Here is a 17,380-nt window from a genome sequence, read left to right as displayed (position 1 = left end):
CTGCAGATGCTGGAATCCTCTTGCAAATTTTGACCCGAAACATCAACAATTCCTTTCCTCCCTCAGATGCTGCTCAACCCGCTGAGTTCCTCCACACGTCGTTTGTTGCTTCACAATTTCTTGTGCCTGATTGGGTCAGATCCAAGAAACAGGTAGAGTAGGAGGTGGGCTTGAGTGCAGAATGTGAACTTAGTTTCAGGAGATAGTGTTCCATAATGATGCACTGAGCCACTCTCCATGACTATCTAGGAAATTTGAACGCATGGTTCTAATAGTTATAACTGGCAAGGCTCCTTCTCAGTTTAATTTGCTGCTGGCAAATTAATTGGAAGCTCTTCAATTAGATGATTATGCAGTGAGATCTGAGAGTAGTACTGCCTCATTAACAAAGAGTTGTAAGGTATATTTTTGTATAGGCTGCTAACAGTGAGCCTGTGTCAGTGGAAGGGCAATGACACAATTACCTGCTACTCATTTACAGCTGGAAAATTCCAACCGATTTAAGAGCTTCAACAGTTTACCCCCACTCTGCTCTTGTAACTTCTCACTTGGCCAATTTGGTGTTGAATTACAGAGATTAGATAGGATTGGCACCACCGAAACAGATTGTTTGGGCCAACTAATCTCATCTAAACCTATCAGCAACCCCCTTCTATTCTTTCTGTCCCATCCCTAATTCTCGTGATTTCTACTTCAAGTGAATTAATTCTCACTGCATTGAAATAATCAACACATTTCTTTGATAGTTATTCAAACCCCAGCTTGATGGAAATCTGGGTCACAGCAGAGCAACAATTTGTGAAAAGGGGCTTCCAGTTGTTGTATGATATGATTAATGTTTTTTTTTAACCCCTTCTTTCTGCTCCCAACTGACAGGTATCTCGGGCAGTGATTACATTAATGCAAACTACATTGATGGCTACCGGAAGCAGAATGCCTACATTGCCACACAGGGACCGCTGCCAGAGACGTTTGGGGATTTCTGGAGGATGGTCTGGGAGCAGAGGAGTGCAACTATCGTCATGATGACAAAACTGGAGGAAAAATCTCGGGTAGGAGTGGATTTTCCTCAATGCTCAGATTTCAGGTTTGAAAATATGACAGAGACATTAAGGATGACTAAATGCTTGCACAGCGTTGTGTTTTTTTGTGACCTCAGGACAACCAAGAATAACCACTTTAATAATGTGGGAATCAAGGCTGGATAAAACACATTGCGTTTGACTAACCTGAGTGAGTTCTTTGAGGAACAGAGAGGGCTGATGAAGGTAGTTCTCCAGTACTGTGGGTTGAGGCACAAGATAAAGAATCTATTAATACAGCTATATGGGAAGTAGAAGCACGAGGGGTGAAAGGGAAGCTGGGTGTGAATTTGGCTAAGGGATGGAAGGCAGAGAATGGATATTTCTCTGGTTGATGCAAAGAGGTCAACCTAAGGTCAGTGTTAGGACCGTTCTTTCTTGGGATCTATAAACGTAAGGAGATCAATCCTGGATTCTCCAGTCCTCCGGTGCCTCATCCCTGATATGATATTGGTAACACCTCTAGCACTACTGAGGGATAACCAGTGATATCTAAAGGCTTGTGTGGAGTTTGCACACTCTCCCTGTGACCACATGTGTTTCCTCGCTCTTCCGAAAGACGGGCAGGTTGGTAGGCTAAGTTGAGTACAGACTGTACAATTTTTGAACTTTGTAAATAGTGAAACCCAGGAGTCTACATTGACAAGTAAAAGATTCAAGGAGTCGTACAGTGATACAGCATAGAAACAGGCCCTTCAGCCCATTGAGTCCACACTAACCAACAACCACCCACTTACACTAATCCATATTAATTCCATATTTTAATCCCGCATTCCCATCAACATGCCCCAGATTCTATCGCCTACCTTCACACTAGGGACAATTTACCTATCACCCTAGCCTACCGACCCGCATCTGGGAAATCACCCGTCAGGAAGCTCAGGACAGAGATCTGATTTCATTATTGTAGCTCCCTCCTCCACTGACGATGCTGTCGTGCTTCTTCCATCAGCTCGGTAACACAGCGCCTCACCCAATGGGCGTACTTCACACCTGACCATAGATAATGAGCAACTGTGGTCTTTTCAACCATTGGCTAGTACAGATCCTCCTCACACACACATTCAGATGTGATGATCCACTCAGCTCTGGATGACCTGTGAGCTCTGTGTCCTGGTCAAAACTTGCTCCTCAGATCACTTCACCCCAAACAGATTAACGGGTGATTTTGATCGGAAGCTTTTACTGTGTCACAAAATGATCGCCCACACAGCCGCAGTCCTGTACCGCTCAGTACCTCACACCACTTGAATTGCTTTAGAATGTTTTCAGAGATTGCACCACTGAGCCACATGAAAGGTTAAGTGCAGCCACTGCACTCAGTCTCCTCAATATTGTGTCGATTGCTGTGGTTTGCATCACTTAGCATAAAGCAGGCTTCAATCGACTGACTGCTGGTAAACAACAACTACAGCCTGCCATTAGGGACCCGGCTGGACCCTCTACTCATCAATGGCTGCTTAAGCAGCCTCTTTTACTGCTTAGGACTGTGAACTCTGAGTGCAAATAGCAGGCGACCTGTCTTTAATATTGAGTCAGTGTCCCTCAGAGAGGATGTGGCATCCAGTATCCTGCTAAACCTGATGTGATTCAGTAATGTGGTGCAGCTGACGTCCCTGTGAAGCAGCCCTGTAATATCTGAACATAAATAAGAACAAAATGCTGGAACTTCACAGCAGGGCCGTCGGTGTCTGAAGGAAGGAAAACAGCTAAACATTTCAACTCAGCTGAAGGATCTCCAATGAAAAGGTTAAACTGTCTTTCCTCTGCACAGACACTAATGCACCCACTGTGTACTTTCAGCACGTCCTGTCTTCATTTCAGGTTTCCAGCAAATATTTTGTTTGTTTTTATTGAATCATTAAGATAAGAGATATCTTTATCAGTCACATGTACATTGAAACACACAGTGAAATGCATCTTCTGCATAGTGTTCTGGGGGCAGCCCGCAAGTGTCGCCACGCTTCCAGCACCAACATAGCACGCCCACAACTTCCTCACCCATACGTCTTTGGAATATGGGAGGAGACCAGAGCACCCGGAGGAAACCCACGCAGACACGGGGAGAATGTACAAACTCCTTACAGACAGCGGTCGGAATTGAACCCGGGTCACTGGCATTGTAATAGCGTTACGCTAACTGCTACACTACCGTGCCTACCCCAGTTAGGTATGGGTGAGAAGAGCCATTTGGCCATTCGTGGCTTATCCATCCGAGAGGGATCTCAGACCTGCCCTGGACAGAGTTTTGCTTCCTCAGTTCTAACCAGAGGTTTAGTTCACACCTTACTGCAGAATAATCCCAAATTTGCCTTTCACCAGTTTGAACAGTTCTATCTGATTGTCCAACTGCCACCACATCTGCCTTGTGTTATATTTCTTTGCATTTCATGGTGCCCTCATAGCCACTGATTCCTTGTGAACTGATACTTGTGCCAATGATACCAATGTGCTTTGTAACATCACTTGCCTCAATAAATGCCTGCTGAATCCTCAATGTTTTTCACCCCTGTGATTATTCCAGTGCTTCCCTGTCTGACCTCCACTCCCCACTAAACTTTCCAAGTCACCACCCTGATTCTGGCCCCCACTGAAACAGCTTGCCTGCATCAGCTCCCAATCCACTGACAACTCTGCTTCCAAGACCCAGCTTGTTCCTAACTCTGTAACTTCCGCCAGCCCTGTCATCTGGGAATGCTGGCATCTGGGAATGCCGGCATCTGGGAATGCCATTGTCCTTCATCTCTTGTATGAGCAGAACCTGGAAATTAGGAATAACAGAGAAAGCTGGAAATCAAAATAACTGCAAGTGCTGGGTATCTGAAACAAAGCCAGGAGTGCTGGAAATGTTCAGCAGGTCAGGCAGCACCTCTGAAGAGAGAAACACGGTTTGTGTTACAGGCCTATATCCTTTCATCTGAACTGTTGCCTCTCTCTTGATCAATGGTGCCCACAATCTCTGTACAAGTATCCATACCCATCATGTATGCCAATCTCTCTGAACAGGTATCCACACTTACAGCCTACACCCACTGTCCGTACAGGCAACTGCGTATACCCAGTGTCCCTAGACAATGCTCCATACCTGCTGCTTGTACTTAGCAACGGTACATATTTAGAGTCATTGAGAGATACAGCACGGAAATAGGCCCCTTGGCCCACCTAGTCTGCATTGACCATCAAGTGCCCATTTTTACACTAATCCTATCCTAACCTATTTTATTCTCCCCACATTCCCCTCAATTCTCCTATTCAAGGCAACTTAGAGTGGCCATTTAACCCACCAATCTATATGTCATTGGAATGTGGGAGGAAACTAAAGCACCCTGGGGAAGCCCTCTTTCTGTATCCATTGTCTTTATAAAAGAAAATATAGGATATCTTTATTAGTCACATGTACATCGATACACACAGTGAAATGCATCTTTTTGCGTAGAGTGTTCTGGGGGCAGCCCACAAGTGTTGCCACGCTTCCGTCGCCAACGTAGCATGCCCACAACTTCCTAACCCGTATGTCTTTGGAATGGGGGAGGAAACTGGATCACCCAGAGGAATCCCACGCAGACACGGGGAGAACATACAAACTCCTAACAGACAGCTGCCGGAATTGAACCCGGGTTGCTGGCGCTGTAATAGGGTAACGCTAACAGAGAGATTGTACCTAGTGTATGTAAGCACAAACTCTGGAAGATAACCATCCTCCTGCCTCTATCAAATGTCTCTGTGCATCTAACAATGCACACTGTCAGACTCAGTGTGCCTGTACAGGTACCTATGTTTGTAGCCTGTACCCAGTACTCTGTACATATATTGATACCTGTTGCCTATACACTGAGTCTCTGTATAGGTGTCTATACCCACCTACTACTTGTACCCAATGTCTTTGTAGAGGAATCTAGTACTGCTGCCTATATGCTGTATCTCTGCACAGGTATCAAGTAAAACGAGAGGAAATTTCTTCAACCAAAGAGCAGTGAACCTTTGTCATTCTCTACCCAGCATATTGTGGAGGTTCAGTCACATATATTCACACCAGAGATTGAAACTTTTGGTTATGAAGGAAATCAAGGGATATGGAGTTAGTGGAGGAAGGTAGTGCTGAGGTAGTGGATTAGCCATGATATTATTGAATGGAGTAACAGATGTGAAGGGCAAATGGTCCACTCCTGCTTCCATTAATATGTTCTTATTTTCTCAAATGGTTTACTTGTACAGATATCTATAACCTTCCACTGTGTCTACTGTCTCTGTACTGGCATCTACATACAGTGTCTATGTACTGGTTTCTAATCATACTGCCTGTAACTATGGTTTCTAACAGATATCTGTATGTATTGTCTGTAAAGACGCTCCCTATTATTTGTGCCTTGTGCCCTTGTCCAGGTGAAGTGCGATCAATACTGGCCCAGCCGAGGAACAGATACCTACGGAATGATACAGGTGACTCTGTTGGACACCATTGAGTTGGCCACCTTCTGTGTTCGAAACTTCTGCCTACACAAGGTAACTAATTCTACAAATTAACGTACTCTAAACTTGCTAATGGTGGTTGTGAATTTAGGACTTGAGAACAGTGCAAGACTGTGAGAAAAACAGGTCAGGAAAGGTGCACCAAATGATAGTGTTAGATAATATGAATTCTGAAGGCAAACTGATTTGGGACTGTAGCAAATAAATCTAACTTGGAGGAAAGCTAATTTTGAAGAAAACAAGTTTTTAAGTTTTGTTGAAGTGGAATCTACAGCATTGGGTATATTCAAAATACAGTTGAGGGGTAGGGTGAGCCAGTTAGTTCTTCACACCATTAACTTAGAAACATCTTGAGTGTCTACAAGTAATGTGGGATGTAGGAATTATCCACCAAAGAGGTAAGATTACCAAGAACACCCTGAAATAAGGAAAAACAACTAGTAAGAGATATGACAGGAAATAGAACAAAGTTGCCTTGGTTTTATGGGCTGGTTTTCCAGGGATTATAGACCTCAGGATGAGTGTCCCAGGAATTGAATGCTACTGGGACAATCTTCAGTGGACCAAATAGTCTTCTTCCAACTCATTAGCTTTTTTTGTGATGTGTCAGAATGATGAGAGAGGCTACTTCTTCTGTTTGACTCAAGACAAGAGTATGATAGTACTGTGACACATCATTCTCGGATTAGCAACCGGCCCAAAGAGGCACAACCCAATTGAAATGGAATGAAATGAAATGAAATGGAAGTCCAATTGCTTTGGATTCTTAATCTTTGACCAGAACATGCTCCAGAGGCAGATGATTATTAGACAATGATGATCTGACAATAACAATGATTATAAGCTATAGAATACAGACAAGCCCAAGTACAGAGGGATTGTGTTCCTTGAAAATTGTCTATGTTGCAACTTTCCATAATACAATACCTTATTTCCCATTGAATCCCATGTTACAAGTGGAGATAAATTCCTATGGGATGTTTATCTCTCGACAGTAATGAGAGTAAGCAGCTACTAGTTCAAGGTGGGGAGCCATTTACGAGATTGCCTTGTCAGTTTCCAAAGCAAATCTCTAAGTGGCCAGCAGCTGCATTTTGGAGTCACAAGTGCCTACAGGTGTAACAAGTCCCACAACTTTAGCTATTGCACAAAGGTTTTCTCCAGCATCAAAGCTTCGTAAAATATTAAGTTTTATATCCAGTGAAATTCCTTTATGAAGTTGTTTAGGTTGTTACAGTTAACCCTGTTTCATACATCTTGAGGGTAATAATATGTAAAAGCTCTTGAATAAAAACTGCTAGACAGCAAAATGAGTCCATCGCACTGAAGCAAACCGCCATGTTATCTGTGCATGTGTCAAGAAATGCGAGTTGGGAAAAATGCAAACATAGACACAAATTTAAAAGAAACAACAAATGTTGTCTATTTATTTAATTTTAAAATTAATTCTATTTATTTATTTTCCCACATTGAATTTTATTCCATATCTCAGATTTCTGGGTAGTGATTTGTGAATTTCATAACGGCGAACTTCTGTAATGTGGGGTTTGCCTGTAATCTGTGTGTCCCTCCTTCTCATAATCAGACCATTCAGCTCAGGAAATTCTGGTTTGCAAGCGAGGAAATTTCTGATCCTTCTCACTTTTAACCATAGAACCATAGAACAATACAGCACAATACAGGCCCTTCGGCCAACCATGTTGTGTCGACCTTCAAACCACTCCTAAGACTATCTAACCCCTTCCTCCCCTATATCCCTCTATCTTAAATTCCTCCATATGCTTATCTAACAATCTCTTGAACTTGCCCAACGTATCAGCCTCCACCACCACCCCAGGCAGCGCATTCCATGCACCAACCACTCTCTGGGTGAAAAACCTCCCTCTGACGTCTCCCTTGAACTTCCCACCCATTACCTTAAAGCCATGCCCTCTTGTATTGAGCATTGGTACCCTGGGAAAGAGGCACTGGCTGTCCACTCTATCTATTAATATTCCTCTTTTGAACAATCACTGCACTAACTTTGCAATGAACTTATATTTACCAGAGCCCAAGGCAAGACTGAAAATGAAAAGGAAGAGAAATATAAAAGCAATACTTTGTCACACCAGTCTTGAATTTTAAGAGCTGTAATGAGTTGAAAGAAGTAAAGACTGTAAAGGATTGGGCATGGTAATGTTGGGGAGTTGCCCAATTAAAGGGCAATGGGCACAGACAACAAAAACATACGATACAGCAGATATGTTAAAGGCACATGCAGAGTATAAGTTGGATTCTGTACATACCCCAAATGTGAAATGAGATGAATGTTGGAGAGAAACGTTGGCCAAAATGCTGGCAAGCTCCCCTGCTATTTCCTGTGGTACCATAGAAAATTTTGTCTCCACCAAATATCCCAGACAAGTCCTTGATGTAACAATACATCTGAAGTATTGTGCAGCAACCTCTCCCCTAACCTTCTGAGTCAGAGGCAAAGCTGCCACCAAAGTGCCAAGTTGAAACCAAATGAAACATAGAAACCGTAATAAGTCCAAGTAAACTTCTGCAACGGAGAATGTTCATGCCCATTTTAAGTTGTATGTGTGTGATAGCTGTGTGTTAGTGAAGGATTTAGAGGATAGGACAGGTTCTCTATTGGTGTTGGAGAAGCTCTTATCTGAGAATGGAACAGGCTCTATAGAAAGTGAAGGGGGTTGGCATCTGAGGGCTGAACAAGATCGCTATTGGATGATGGCGATACTAATGTCTGTGAGTGGGACTGGTATCTGACAGTGGAAGTGTCTGTGTGTGGGTGATGAAAAAGCTGGTATCTCAGGTTAAGAGTGGACTTGTGTAGTTGTAGTTAATGGAGGAGTTGGTATCTTAGGATGAGATTAACAGTGTGTGGTTAATGGAGAGTTGGGATCTTAGGATGAGAGTAACAGTGTGTGGTTAATGAAGGAGCTGGTATCTGGCAGTGGGACCGATTTATTACTGAAGATGAAAGAGCCGGTATCCAAGAATGAAGACAAATATTGGTTGCTCGGAACAGTGACAATCCCTCAAAGTAACCAAGCTTCCTATACTAAGCTCTAGAGTGTTTCATCATACCTGCTGAACTTTCAGTTTGGCTTCCATGAGGATGCACTTAATTGCCCAAACCATGCGGATTTTGGAACAAATCAAACTACAGATGGGCAATGTGAATCACTTCAGGATTTTAAGAGACTGGGGGAGAAAAATGTTCAAGGACACAATTACAGTGTATTAATAAGGGTTTGTTATTCAAGTAGGCCTCTGCTTATGTGAAATCATTTCCTTTCACAGTAACACATTTGCATCTTGATTGTATCCTGTTTGTATGTGCTCTTCAATGTGTTACTGCTAAGAAAATCTCCACCGTTTGCCTACAACAGTTTGCATGCATGGTAAAGTCTCTCTTTGTCTCTCTGAGGATGCTCAGTGGCATTGCACATGTATGTTCAAAGGTCAAAGTAAAAGTCGAGTTAATTGCCATATGCACAAGGACATGTATGCACAGATGCAATGGAAAACTTACATGCGGCAGTACCACAGGCACAGAGCATCGTAGAAGCAACATTCACAAGAAAAACAAATTAAAATTAAATTATACACATTTTTTATAAGAAAGGACACAATTGGAACAAAAGAAAAACAAAGTCCGTTTTAGTGGAAAGTGGTCAGGGTGTTGCTCAGCTGTAGTGGTGAACTGTACTGTAGTCCAGCATGATATCAGTCCCCTGCAAAACTGAGATGAACAGCAAAAAGTTGATTACAGTCTCCAAGGTCTTGAAGTCCAAGCTTGCCCCCCAGCCCCCAATGTTAGTGTGTAAACAGGTGAATTCCAGATCTCAAATGGCAAGGCCCTGCAACGCACCAGGAAGACCCAGTGGTTATAGGAATTCCCAATGGTGAATGATCTCTCTTCAATAAGCTCCAGGTTCCTTCACCATGCCAATGGCTCAATGAGGAATGTCATCCATTCACATGGCAATGGCAGGGCAACCCCTCCCCATGAACTGGCTGCAAAGTCACAAACCAGGATATGCTGGCTGGTTAAGGTGACAAGTTTTTTGAGTGTTTCTGAATGTCTGTCAGATTTAGAAGCAAACTTATTAAGAATCAATTAAACATTATGTTGTTAAGAAAATAATATTCAAAAAAATCAATCAGAAACACACTTTTAAATAATGAGAATCTTAAAATAAATAAAATAAATTGAAAAAGAATTTATATGACACCATAGTTACGATTTTCCCTCACTGCTAATCCCTTCCATTGAACTAACTTGGCTTGCTGTCCCTGTGTCACTTCCAACAGAAAGATTCCCTAAACCTTGGGAATTGCAGGTTTTGGGACTGAACCTGGGGACAGGGGAACAGAAGGGAGACCAAGTGACCATTCTGGGATATGGAGTGTGGCAGATCTTGGGGAGGGAGGTTGTGGGTTGATCAAGGTCTGGGCTTCAGAGTGGGTGGGGTTTAGAATCAAGATTGGTAGTGGGGAGTTGTCTGTGCAGTGTGTGGGATAGGGCCAAAGGGGTGAAAAGGTAAGGAAAAAAAGGAAAATAAGTCAGTTGCATAGCGCTAAAAAAGAAATTGTTCAGAGAATTTCCTAACTGCAACAAGTTATGAGAAACTTTTTTACTATTCAGGCACTAGTCTTTTATTCACTGTGTGCACCACTCAATAACTTCTACAAACAGCACCTATTCTAAGCAGTACAATTTCAAACTACCATAATTAATGCTACAAGGTCTAATTAAAATTATGTATAAAGCAGGGATATTTAGAATATAGAAATGTCACTCCCTGTCTCAGATGCAAAACACTTTTTAACTGCTAATATAGAGAAAAAAATGAAAATCGGATTGAATCTGCTGCAGAAATTGTGTTCTTTTTGAAAACTTCACAAACTTCCTAAAACACTTGAGGTTCAATACTCATTGTGCACCTTGATGTTTTACTCTGCAACCTATTTACTGTTAGTTCCTGTCCTTGTGACAATCCCAGGACTTCTGCAAATCTGTGTAATACATACCCAGCAAGGATATTCTTTTTGAAATGAAACTGTTCTGACCAAATAAATATAGAAAATGCTGAAAAAACTCAGCAAATCCGGCAACATCTGTGGAAAGAGAAACAGAGAAAATGTTTCAGTCACCCCTTGTCTGACTAAAATTATCTTAGAGAAAGGTCAGATGGTAGAACCCAGGCCTCTGAGTCAGAAGGTTGTACATTGGAGTCCCACCTCATGTCCTGAGCACTAATATCAAGGCCGATATTCCACATGATACCAAGGAAATATATTTTAAAAATTGCTGATTGCCACTTTACTGCTTGTGTGAGCTTACTGTGTGCAAATTGGCTCTTTCCTTCCTACATATCAGCAGTGTTACACTTCAGAGGAGTGCTTTGGCACTTTGGGATGTTCCGGAATGGATGGGATAGGCACTATACAAGTTTTTTGTTTGGTCTTTCTTTTCAGAATGGCTCCAGTGAGAAGAGGGAGGTTCGTCAGTTTCAGTTCACAGCTTGGCCTGACCATGGTGTTCCCGAGTATCCGACCCCCTTCCTCGCATTCCTAAGAAGAGTGAAAACCTGCAATCCTCCTGATGCTGGCCCGGTGGTGGTGCACTGCAGGTAGAGTCATTCCCTTACTCTGGAAATAGTTGTTTTCCACCTCCATTAAATTGTTATTGCAAATGTCACTGGAGCTGTCCTACAGTTCAGAGTTGGATCTGACACCAAAGAAGCTCTAAATTTGATTACTCTCTCCTTCCTTTTTATGGCCAGTCCCTTGACCAAGGGGTTCATTTTAAGTGGGCTGGAGCCATAATAAATGGGTAACAGTATGGCTGGAAAATCCATAAGTCTTGTGTGAGGAACGTCTCTTCTGGTTATAGCCTGCCGAGAGAGAAATGAACAACTACATGGCTGCCCTTAATTTTGGATGACTGTAGGCCAATGAAAGTGAACCTCATCACATCTCTTGTTTATTTTTTAAATACTGTTTACTCGGCTCCATGCAATTTTTTCTTTGATGAATGATGTATTGGGAAATGCATGGTTTGATTCCGTAAACAGTGGTCAGCGGTGAGATGGAGAGAAGGTTTTCTCCGCATGAGTTTAATACCAGCAGGTGCTATTCCATTCATGCATCACCTCTGCCTCCCAGACCATGATCCCTCTGGCTGAACACCAAACAAAAACCCTATGTATCAATATATATTTCATTTTTGACACCAGACAGTTTAATACTGTTAGTGTTTATAATCAACACAGATTTCAGCCCAAATGCACATCACTAGATCCTACCCTGAGCTTAGAACAAAAGTCTATTAAAGAGCAGCAACTTCCACTGTTTTACTGTGATTATTTGATGGGTATTCAGCCAATATTTTGACCCTTCATTTTACAGGTGCTATGTCCATTTTGGAACCAATATCTATTCGATATGCATCACCCTTTGAAAAGCAAGCTCAGCTCCAAATACTTAAAGTTATTGTAATCTGTGATCATCCTTCTTACGCCCAGCATTTCTTCAGTAATACTGTTCTAGCAGCTTGCCATAAACCGATTGTCCATTGTGAATCCAATCATTCTGTCAGCTTTTTCCCCTGGGCCTCAATCAGATTTCTCTTGAAGGTATTGAGCCACATTGGGTGATAGAGCGTAGGAGGTTCTCGAGCTGCTGCCTCACAGCTCCAGAGAACCGGGTCGATTTTTACCTCAGCTACTGTCTTTGAGGAGTTTGCACATTCTCCCTGTCACCACATGACTTTCCTTTGGTTTCTTCCCACATCCTCAATACATGTGAGTTGTCCCTGATTGCCTCTAGTCTGTGGGTAAGTGGTAGGATGTGGAGGGAGTTGAGGGGGATATTGGAGGAATAAAATGAGATTACTGAAGGATTGGTGTAAGTGGGTCAATACAGACTCAGTGGGTTGAAGGGAGACACGAGAGATTCTGCAGATGCTGGAATTGGAGCAACACACAAAGTGCTGGAGTAACTCAGTGTGTCAGGCATCTGACCCATTCAGTTCTAGATGAAGGGTCTTGACCTGAAACGTCAACTGTCCATTTCCCTTAGTGGGCCGAAGGGCCTGTTTCCATGCTGTGTGATTCTATGTTCAGGGGCAGCTGGTATTTCCATTGCTCTGCCCACAAAACAAGGTCAGCTCATCCAAAACAATTATTTTCTCATATCGTTTATCCACACAGGAGGCCATTTGGCTCATTGTGTCCATGTTGGCTCTCAGAGAAATCCCATAATTTCCTTTCCCACATAACCCTCTGCATCCCATTCTATCTCACACTCCCATCAACTCAATCTTGATGGAGGATCGAGCTCTTGAGACCTGATGAAGGGTCTCAGCCCGAAACGTCGATTGTCCACTTTCCTCCGTAGGTGCTGCCCGACCCACTGAGCTCCTCCAGTGTGTTGCTTCTATTGACTCCCCCAGATTCCACACTCACCTACACATAATGGCCAATTAACCCACTGGCACGTCTTTGGAACATGGGAGGAGAGCAGAGCAACCAGGGGGAAGCCCACACGGTCACAGGGAGAACATGCAACTGTGCCGCTGTGACGCCACAACTCCTACCTCTGTCTCTTCAGCGGCCACAAGCATCTGAACATTCCTTAACGCCATCATGTGGAGAGCAACCCTTTTTTGACCCAAATCAATTCATCTTTCAGTGCTGGAGTTGGTCGGACTGGCTGTTTCATTGTCATTGATGCCATGCTAGAGAGAATAAAACATGAGAAAACGGTTGACATCTATGGCCATGTGACACTGATGAGATCACAGCGGAACTACATGGTGCAGACGGAGGACCAGTACATTTTTATTCATGATGCACTGCTGGAAGCAGTGGCTTGTGGGACCACTGAGGTGATGGCCAGGAACTTGTACTCTTACATCCAGAAACTCGCACAGGTTGAGACAGGGGAGCATGTCACAGGCATGGAACTAGAGTTCAAGGTAAGAAAACCTTCCTCGTTGATTCTGAAACTGGCTGGAGGAAATGGCATATAAATACTTATTACCTTGATAACAGAGGATTCAGTGCGGAAAATTTTCCATTTCATATGTATATTTCTATCCAATCTCCTCTGCCCTTGCCCTCCCTGAGGACTTATCCTCTGTGGTTCCCATGATGTTAGAGCTCAGGCAAGCACCTTGCTACTGTACCAGGGCAACATCTGTGACACAACAGGTCACAGCTGTGGACAAGCTTTGGCCACTCTGAGTAAAGTTAATAATTTCATGTTAGGGAAAATTTTTGTGGCTTTGGGACGTAGTGGGAATTTTGTTCAGGCAATTCATACCGAGCTCATGTAGGATTCCTGCAGGCCATAGGTACTCTTGCCTCCTCATTCTGGGCAGGTACCAGAGGTGACTAGTGTTCTCATCTGCAGCACTCCCTTCTCAATATCCCTCAAAATATACCTTTCAAATTCATTTTTTGTTTAATAACAGCAAATTGCATTTGGGTTTAAAATAAAACTTAGACATGTAGACTTAAAGTACACTTAAGGATGCACTATGTGGGGAATATCAGGGTGAGATAAGTGTCAATGTGGGTGTTGTGAAATGGGTAATTTGAGGCACAGTGTCTGACTAATTTGCTGTCTTGAGTACTTTTCAGGAGCTGTATCCAAAAAGAGTCACATTCCCACAGTTATGTCCTATGTAACCCCATGGCAACCTTTAAAAGAATATGTATAAATGTAGAAACTAATAGTACATTCCACACAAAGTCAAATGACCTTGCAAGAAAGAGGGAACTAAGCACCAGGCATGTATTGGGCAGTATAGGGGAGCTGGAGGTATGGTTGAGATTTCGAGGTTGGCTTTTGAAACCAATGTGATAGATAACAGAACTCAATGAGTTTAGAAGGGAAATCCAGTGGCAGGGATTGAAGAAACCACAGGTGAAAGGTGGATGGAAGTGGTGGAATGTAATGTGTCAGACAAAGGGGAGTGTGAGGTGGAGCATGTAACTGTTACGTATTTTCCTGCTAGCGTACAATGAAGGTGTAGAGGAAGTAGGACAATCCCAAACTGACACACTGGGACAGAGGGGCACACCTGGACAAGTGACTATTGAAGTTTTATAGAAATCTCTGACTATGGGAACAAGATGATCAGCTTAGACCGAGCCACTGATATTTGATAATGATATCACAAAGAGGGAAATGGAGACAAACTTTTGTAATTTGAAGCTTTCTTTTTAATAATATAATAAAATTTAATGTTTCGGAGCTCAACCTTGGAGATATACGTAACTCAACGCTGGAGTACTGTGTATCGTTCTGGTCTCCTTGTTTAAGGATGTTAACACATTGGAAGCAGTTCAGAGAAGGTTTACCGGACCAAGACTGGAATGAATGGTTTGCTTTATAAGGAAAGGTTGGACAGGCTAGATTTATATCTGCTGGAGTTTAGAAAAGTGATGTCACTGTTTAAAAATAAGGCAGAGATGAGGTGACCTTTTTTTTCTCTCAGAGGATCATGAATCTTTAGAATTTCAAAGGGTGGAGGCAGCAGAAACTTCGAAGATTCTTAAGGAAGGGGTAAATAGATTCTTGATAAGCAAGGGGGTAAGAGATCCCTGAGGTCGGTAGGAATACAGAGTGAAAGTCACAATCAGATCAGCCACAATCTTATTAGGTGGTGGAAGAAGCTCAGAGCTGAGTGGCATCTTTCTTTTCCGAATTTATACATTCATACAGAGATTATTGATCTTCATTTTGGATCAAAATATCTCAAACATGAGCATTTCATAGCCCAAAAATTTACTTGTATTTTGATCAATATAGATGTAGGTTTGTTCTCTTTAGAACGATACATCAGGCCAAAAGAGGAAATGAGAAGGATTACCTGAGATTGTGATTTTAATCTCTCCTCATTCTCTTGGATAGAAGGTTAAACTCTGATGATTGGCAGTGCTGAATCCCGCAGTGATTTAAGAATTTACAACTTAAAGTGTTGTCCAAGATGTAGCAAGTTACCTGTCTTCTTTATACCTTATCTTTTTTTAAGGTAAATGAAATTTCATCGTTACTGAATTCATCCTCTGGTTGGGGAGTTAATAGATTAGAAATTGTATCACGTCGCACCTGCTTTTGTGTGCAATGTGGTCCAGTTTTGATTTCACCCAGGTTAGGTTGCTTTGGAGATCATTTTGCAGTGAAATCATACTGGGCACAGAACTGAACCAGACACCTGATGTTTTCCCAGCATTAATTGGGCACCTAATGACCTCATTATTCATGTTATATCCATTTTGGCCCATGGAACAGAAAGCTCCATATGAGACTCTTCATCAGTAGATTCATCATCAGCTTCAGTAGAACAAGGAGCATACCACATTAGTTTGCTGCTACTTTTGCGATTTAGAGAGACACCCTGCAGACTTTGGGCACCTTCAGGAGGTTGCTGGCACACCTTCTAAAGTCCTCAGAGTGCTACAACTAACAGAGAGTGCTTTCTTTGACATTTAGCTGTCCGTGTGCTCCTTCTGTGTGTGCCTCAGCAGTGTCACTATCGGCAGCACTCCATTACTGGTAATTGTGGCTATCATTGGTTGGTTGGGGACTGAAGGACAGGAGGCAGAGAAGTGCCCATCAACAAAAGAGTCTCCTTCATAAGAGCTCACCTGGACCTGTCTGATGAGCAATGTGTTCATCGGCTCAGGTCTTCCAAGGTTGCCATCTCTGAGGTAAGCCGCATTTTTGCAGGAAGACTCCTGGCTGCGCTCTCGTGCCAGAACTGCTCTATCCATGGAGGTTGAGGTCATGTTGACCCTTAACTTCCTTGGGGCAGGATCTTTCCAATCGGCCACAGCGCATCTCAGCCTTGGCTTGCAGCTTGCTACTCGCCACTGCATCAGAGAGGTCACTCCAGCACTGTACTCACAGGTTGACAATGCAGGCACTCAGATTTGCCAGCCGGATACCTAAAAGGAAGCAGCCAGGAGTACACCAAGCTCCTAAGAGCTCCCATTTATAACTCAGACCTCTACATAAAACAGTCTCCACTCTCTCAAGATGTAGGTGGTTGTAGTCAATGAGAAGAATGGTGAGTCACATGTTTCTGGGAAGCACATATCCCCCTTCATCCTGAGGTAGACTGCACTGGCAGGCATTTTCAGCCCAGAGGTTCAGGGGACAGGAGCTACCCTCTGCTTCCCTGGGGTTTCACATCAGTGTGCTTACCAACCAGCTCACCATCTGATAGTAGGTTCAAGAATAACTGTACTAGCACCAGGATAGTGGTGAAAAGTCCCACAGGATTCCTCACGATCAAATTTTGTTGCCTTCATCAGTCCGGCTGCCCTGTGGTACACGTCAAGTGATTGCAGAGACTTCATTGTCGCTGGCTGCATTGCTACACAATTTAGCAAGCCATAGACAGCAGCTGGAGCCAGGGTATTGGTATTGGTTTATTATTGTCACTTGTACCGAGTACAGTGAAAAACTTGACTTGCACACCGATTGTACAGGTCAATTCATTACACAGTGCAGTTACATTGAGGTAGTACAGAGTGCATTGATGTAGTACAGGTAAAAACAATAACAGTACAGAGTAAAGTGTCACAGCTACAGAGAAAGTGCAGTGCAATAAGGTGCAAGGTCACAACATGGTAGATCGTGAGGTCAGAGTCTATCTCATTGTATAAGGGAACCGTTCAATAGTCTTATCACAGTGGGGTAGAAGCTGTTCTTAAGTCCTTAATAGCAAAGAGAGCCTGAGGGCCAGTGGCAGAGCAGCAGGATGAAGAAGGCGGCAACGGGGACAGTCCTGCTCAGGATGT

At 43.0% G+C, this 17,380-nt stretch overlaps 1 protein-coding gene across 1 annotated transcript in view; it reads left to right on the top strand.

The window, feature by feature from the left end:
* Positions 1 to 17,380, top strand: part of LOC127582347 (receptor-type tyrosine-protein phosphatase delta-like) — a 439,637-nt gene that overhangs the window by 392,927 nt on the left and 29,330 nt on the right. Inside the window, exons 25-28 of the mRNA XM_052037503.1 lie at positions 877 to 1,052; positions 5,466 to 5,585; positions 11,040 to 11,194; positions 13,257 to 13,542. Coding sequence (XP_051893463.1) covers positions 877 to 1,052; positions 5,466 to 5,585; positions 11,040 to 11,194; positions 13,257 to 13,542 — 737 coding nt within the window. The remainder of the gene's footprint in view (positions 1 to 876; positions 1,053 to 5,465; positions 5,586 to 11,039; positions 11,195 to 13,256; positions 13,543 to 17,380) is intronic.

The sequence above is a fragment of the Pristis pectinata genome, chromosome 24 (genome assembly GCF_009764475.1).
Source record: "Pristis pectinata isolate sPriPec2 chromosome 24, sPriPec2.1.pri, whole genome shotgun sequence".
Lineage (NCBI taxonomy): Eukaryota > Metazoa > Chordata > Chondrichthyes > Rhinopristiformes > Pristidae > Pristis > Pristis pectinata.
This window is presented reverse-complemented; position numbering and strand designations above follow the sequence as displayed.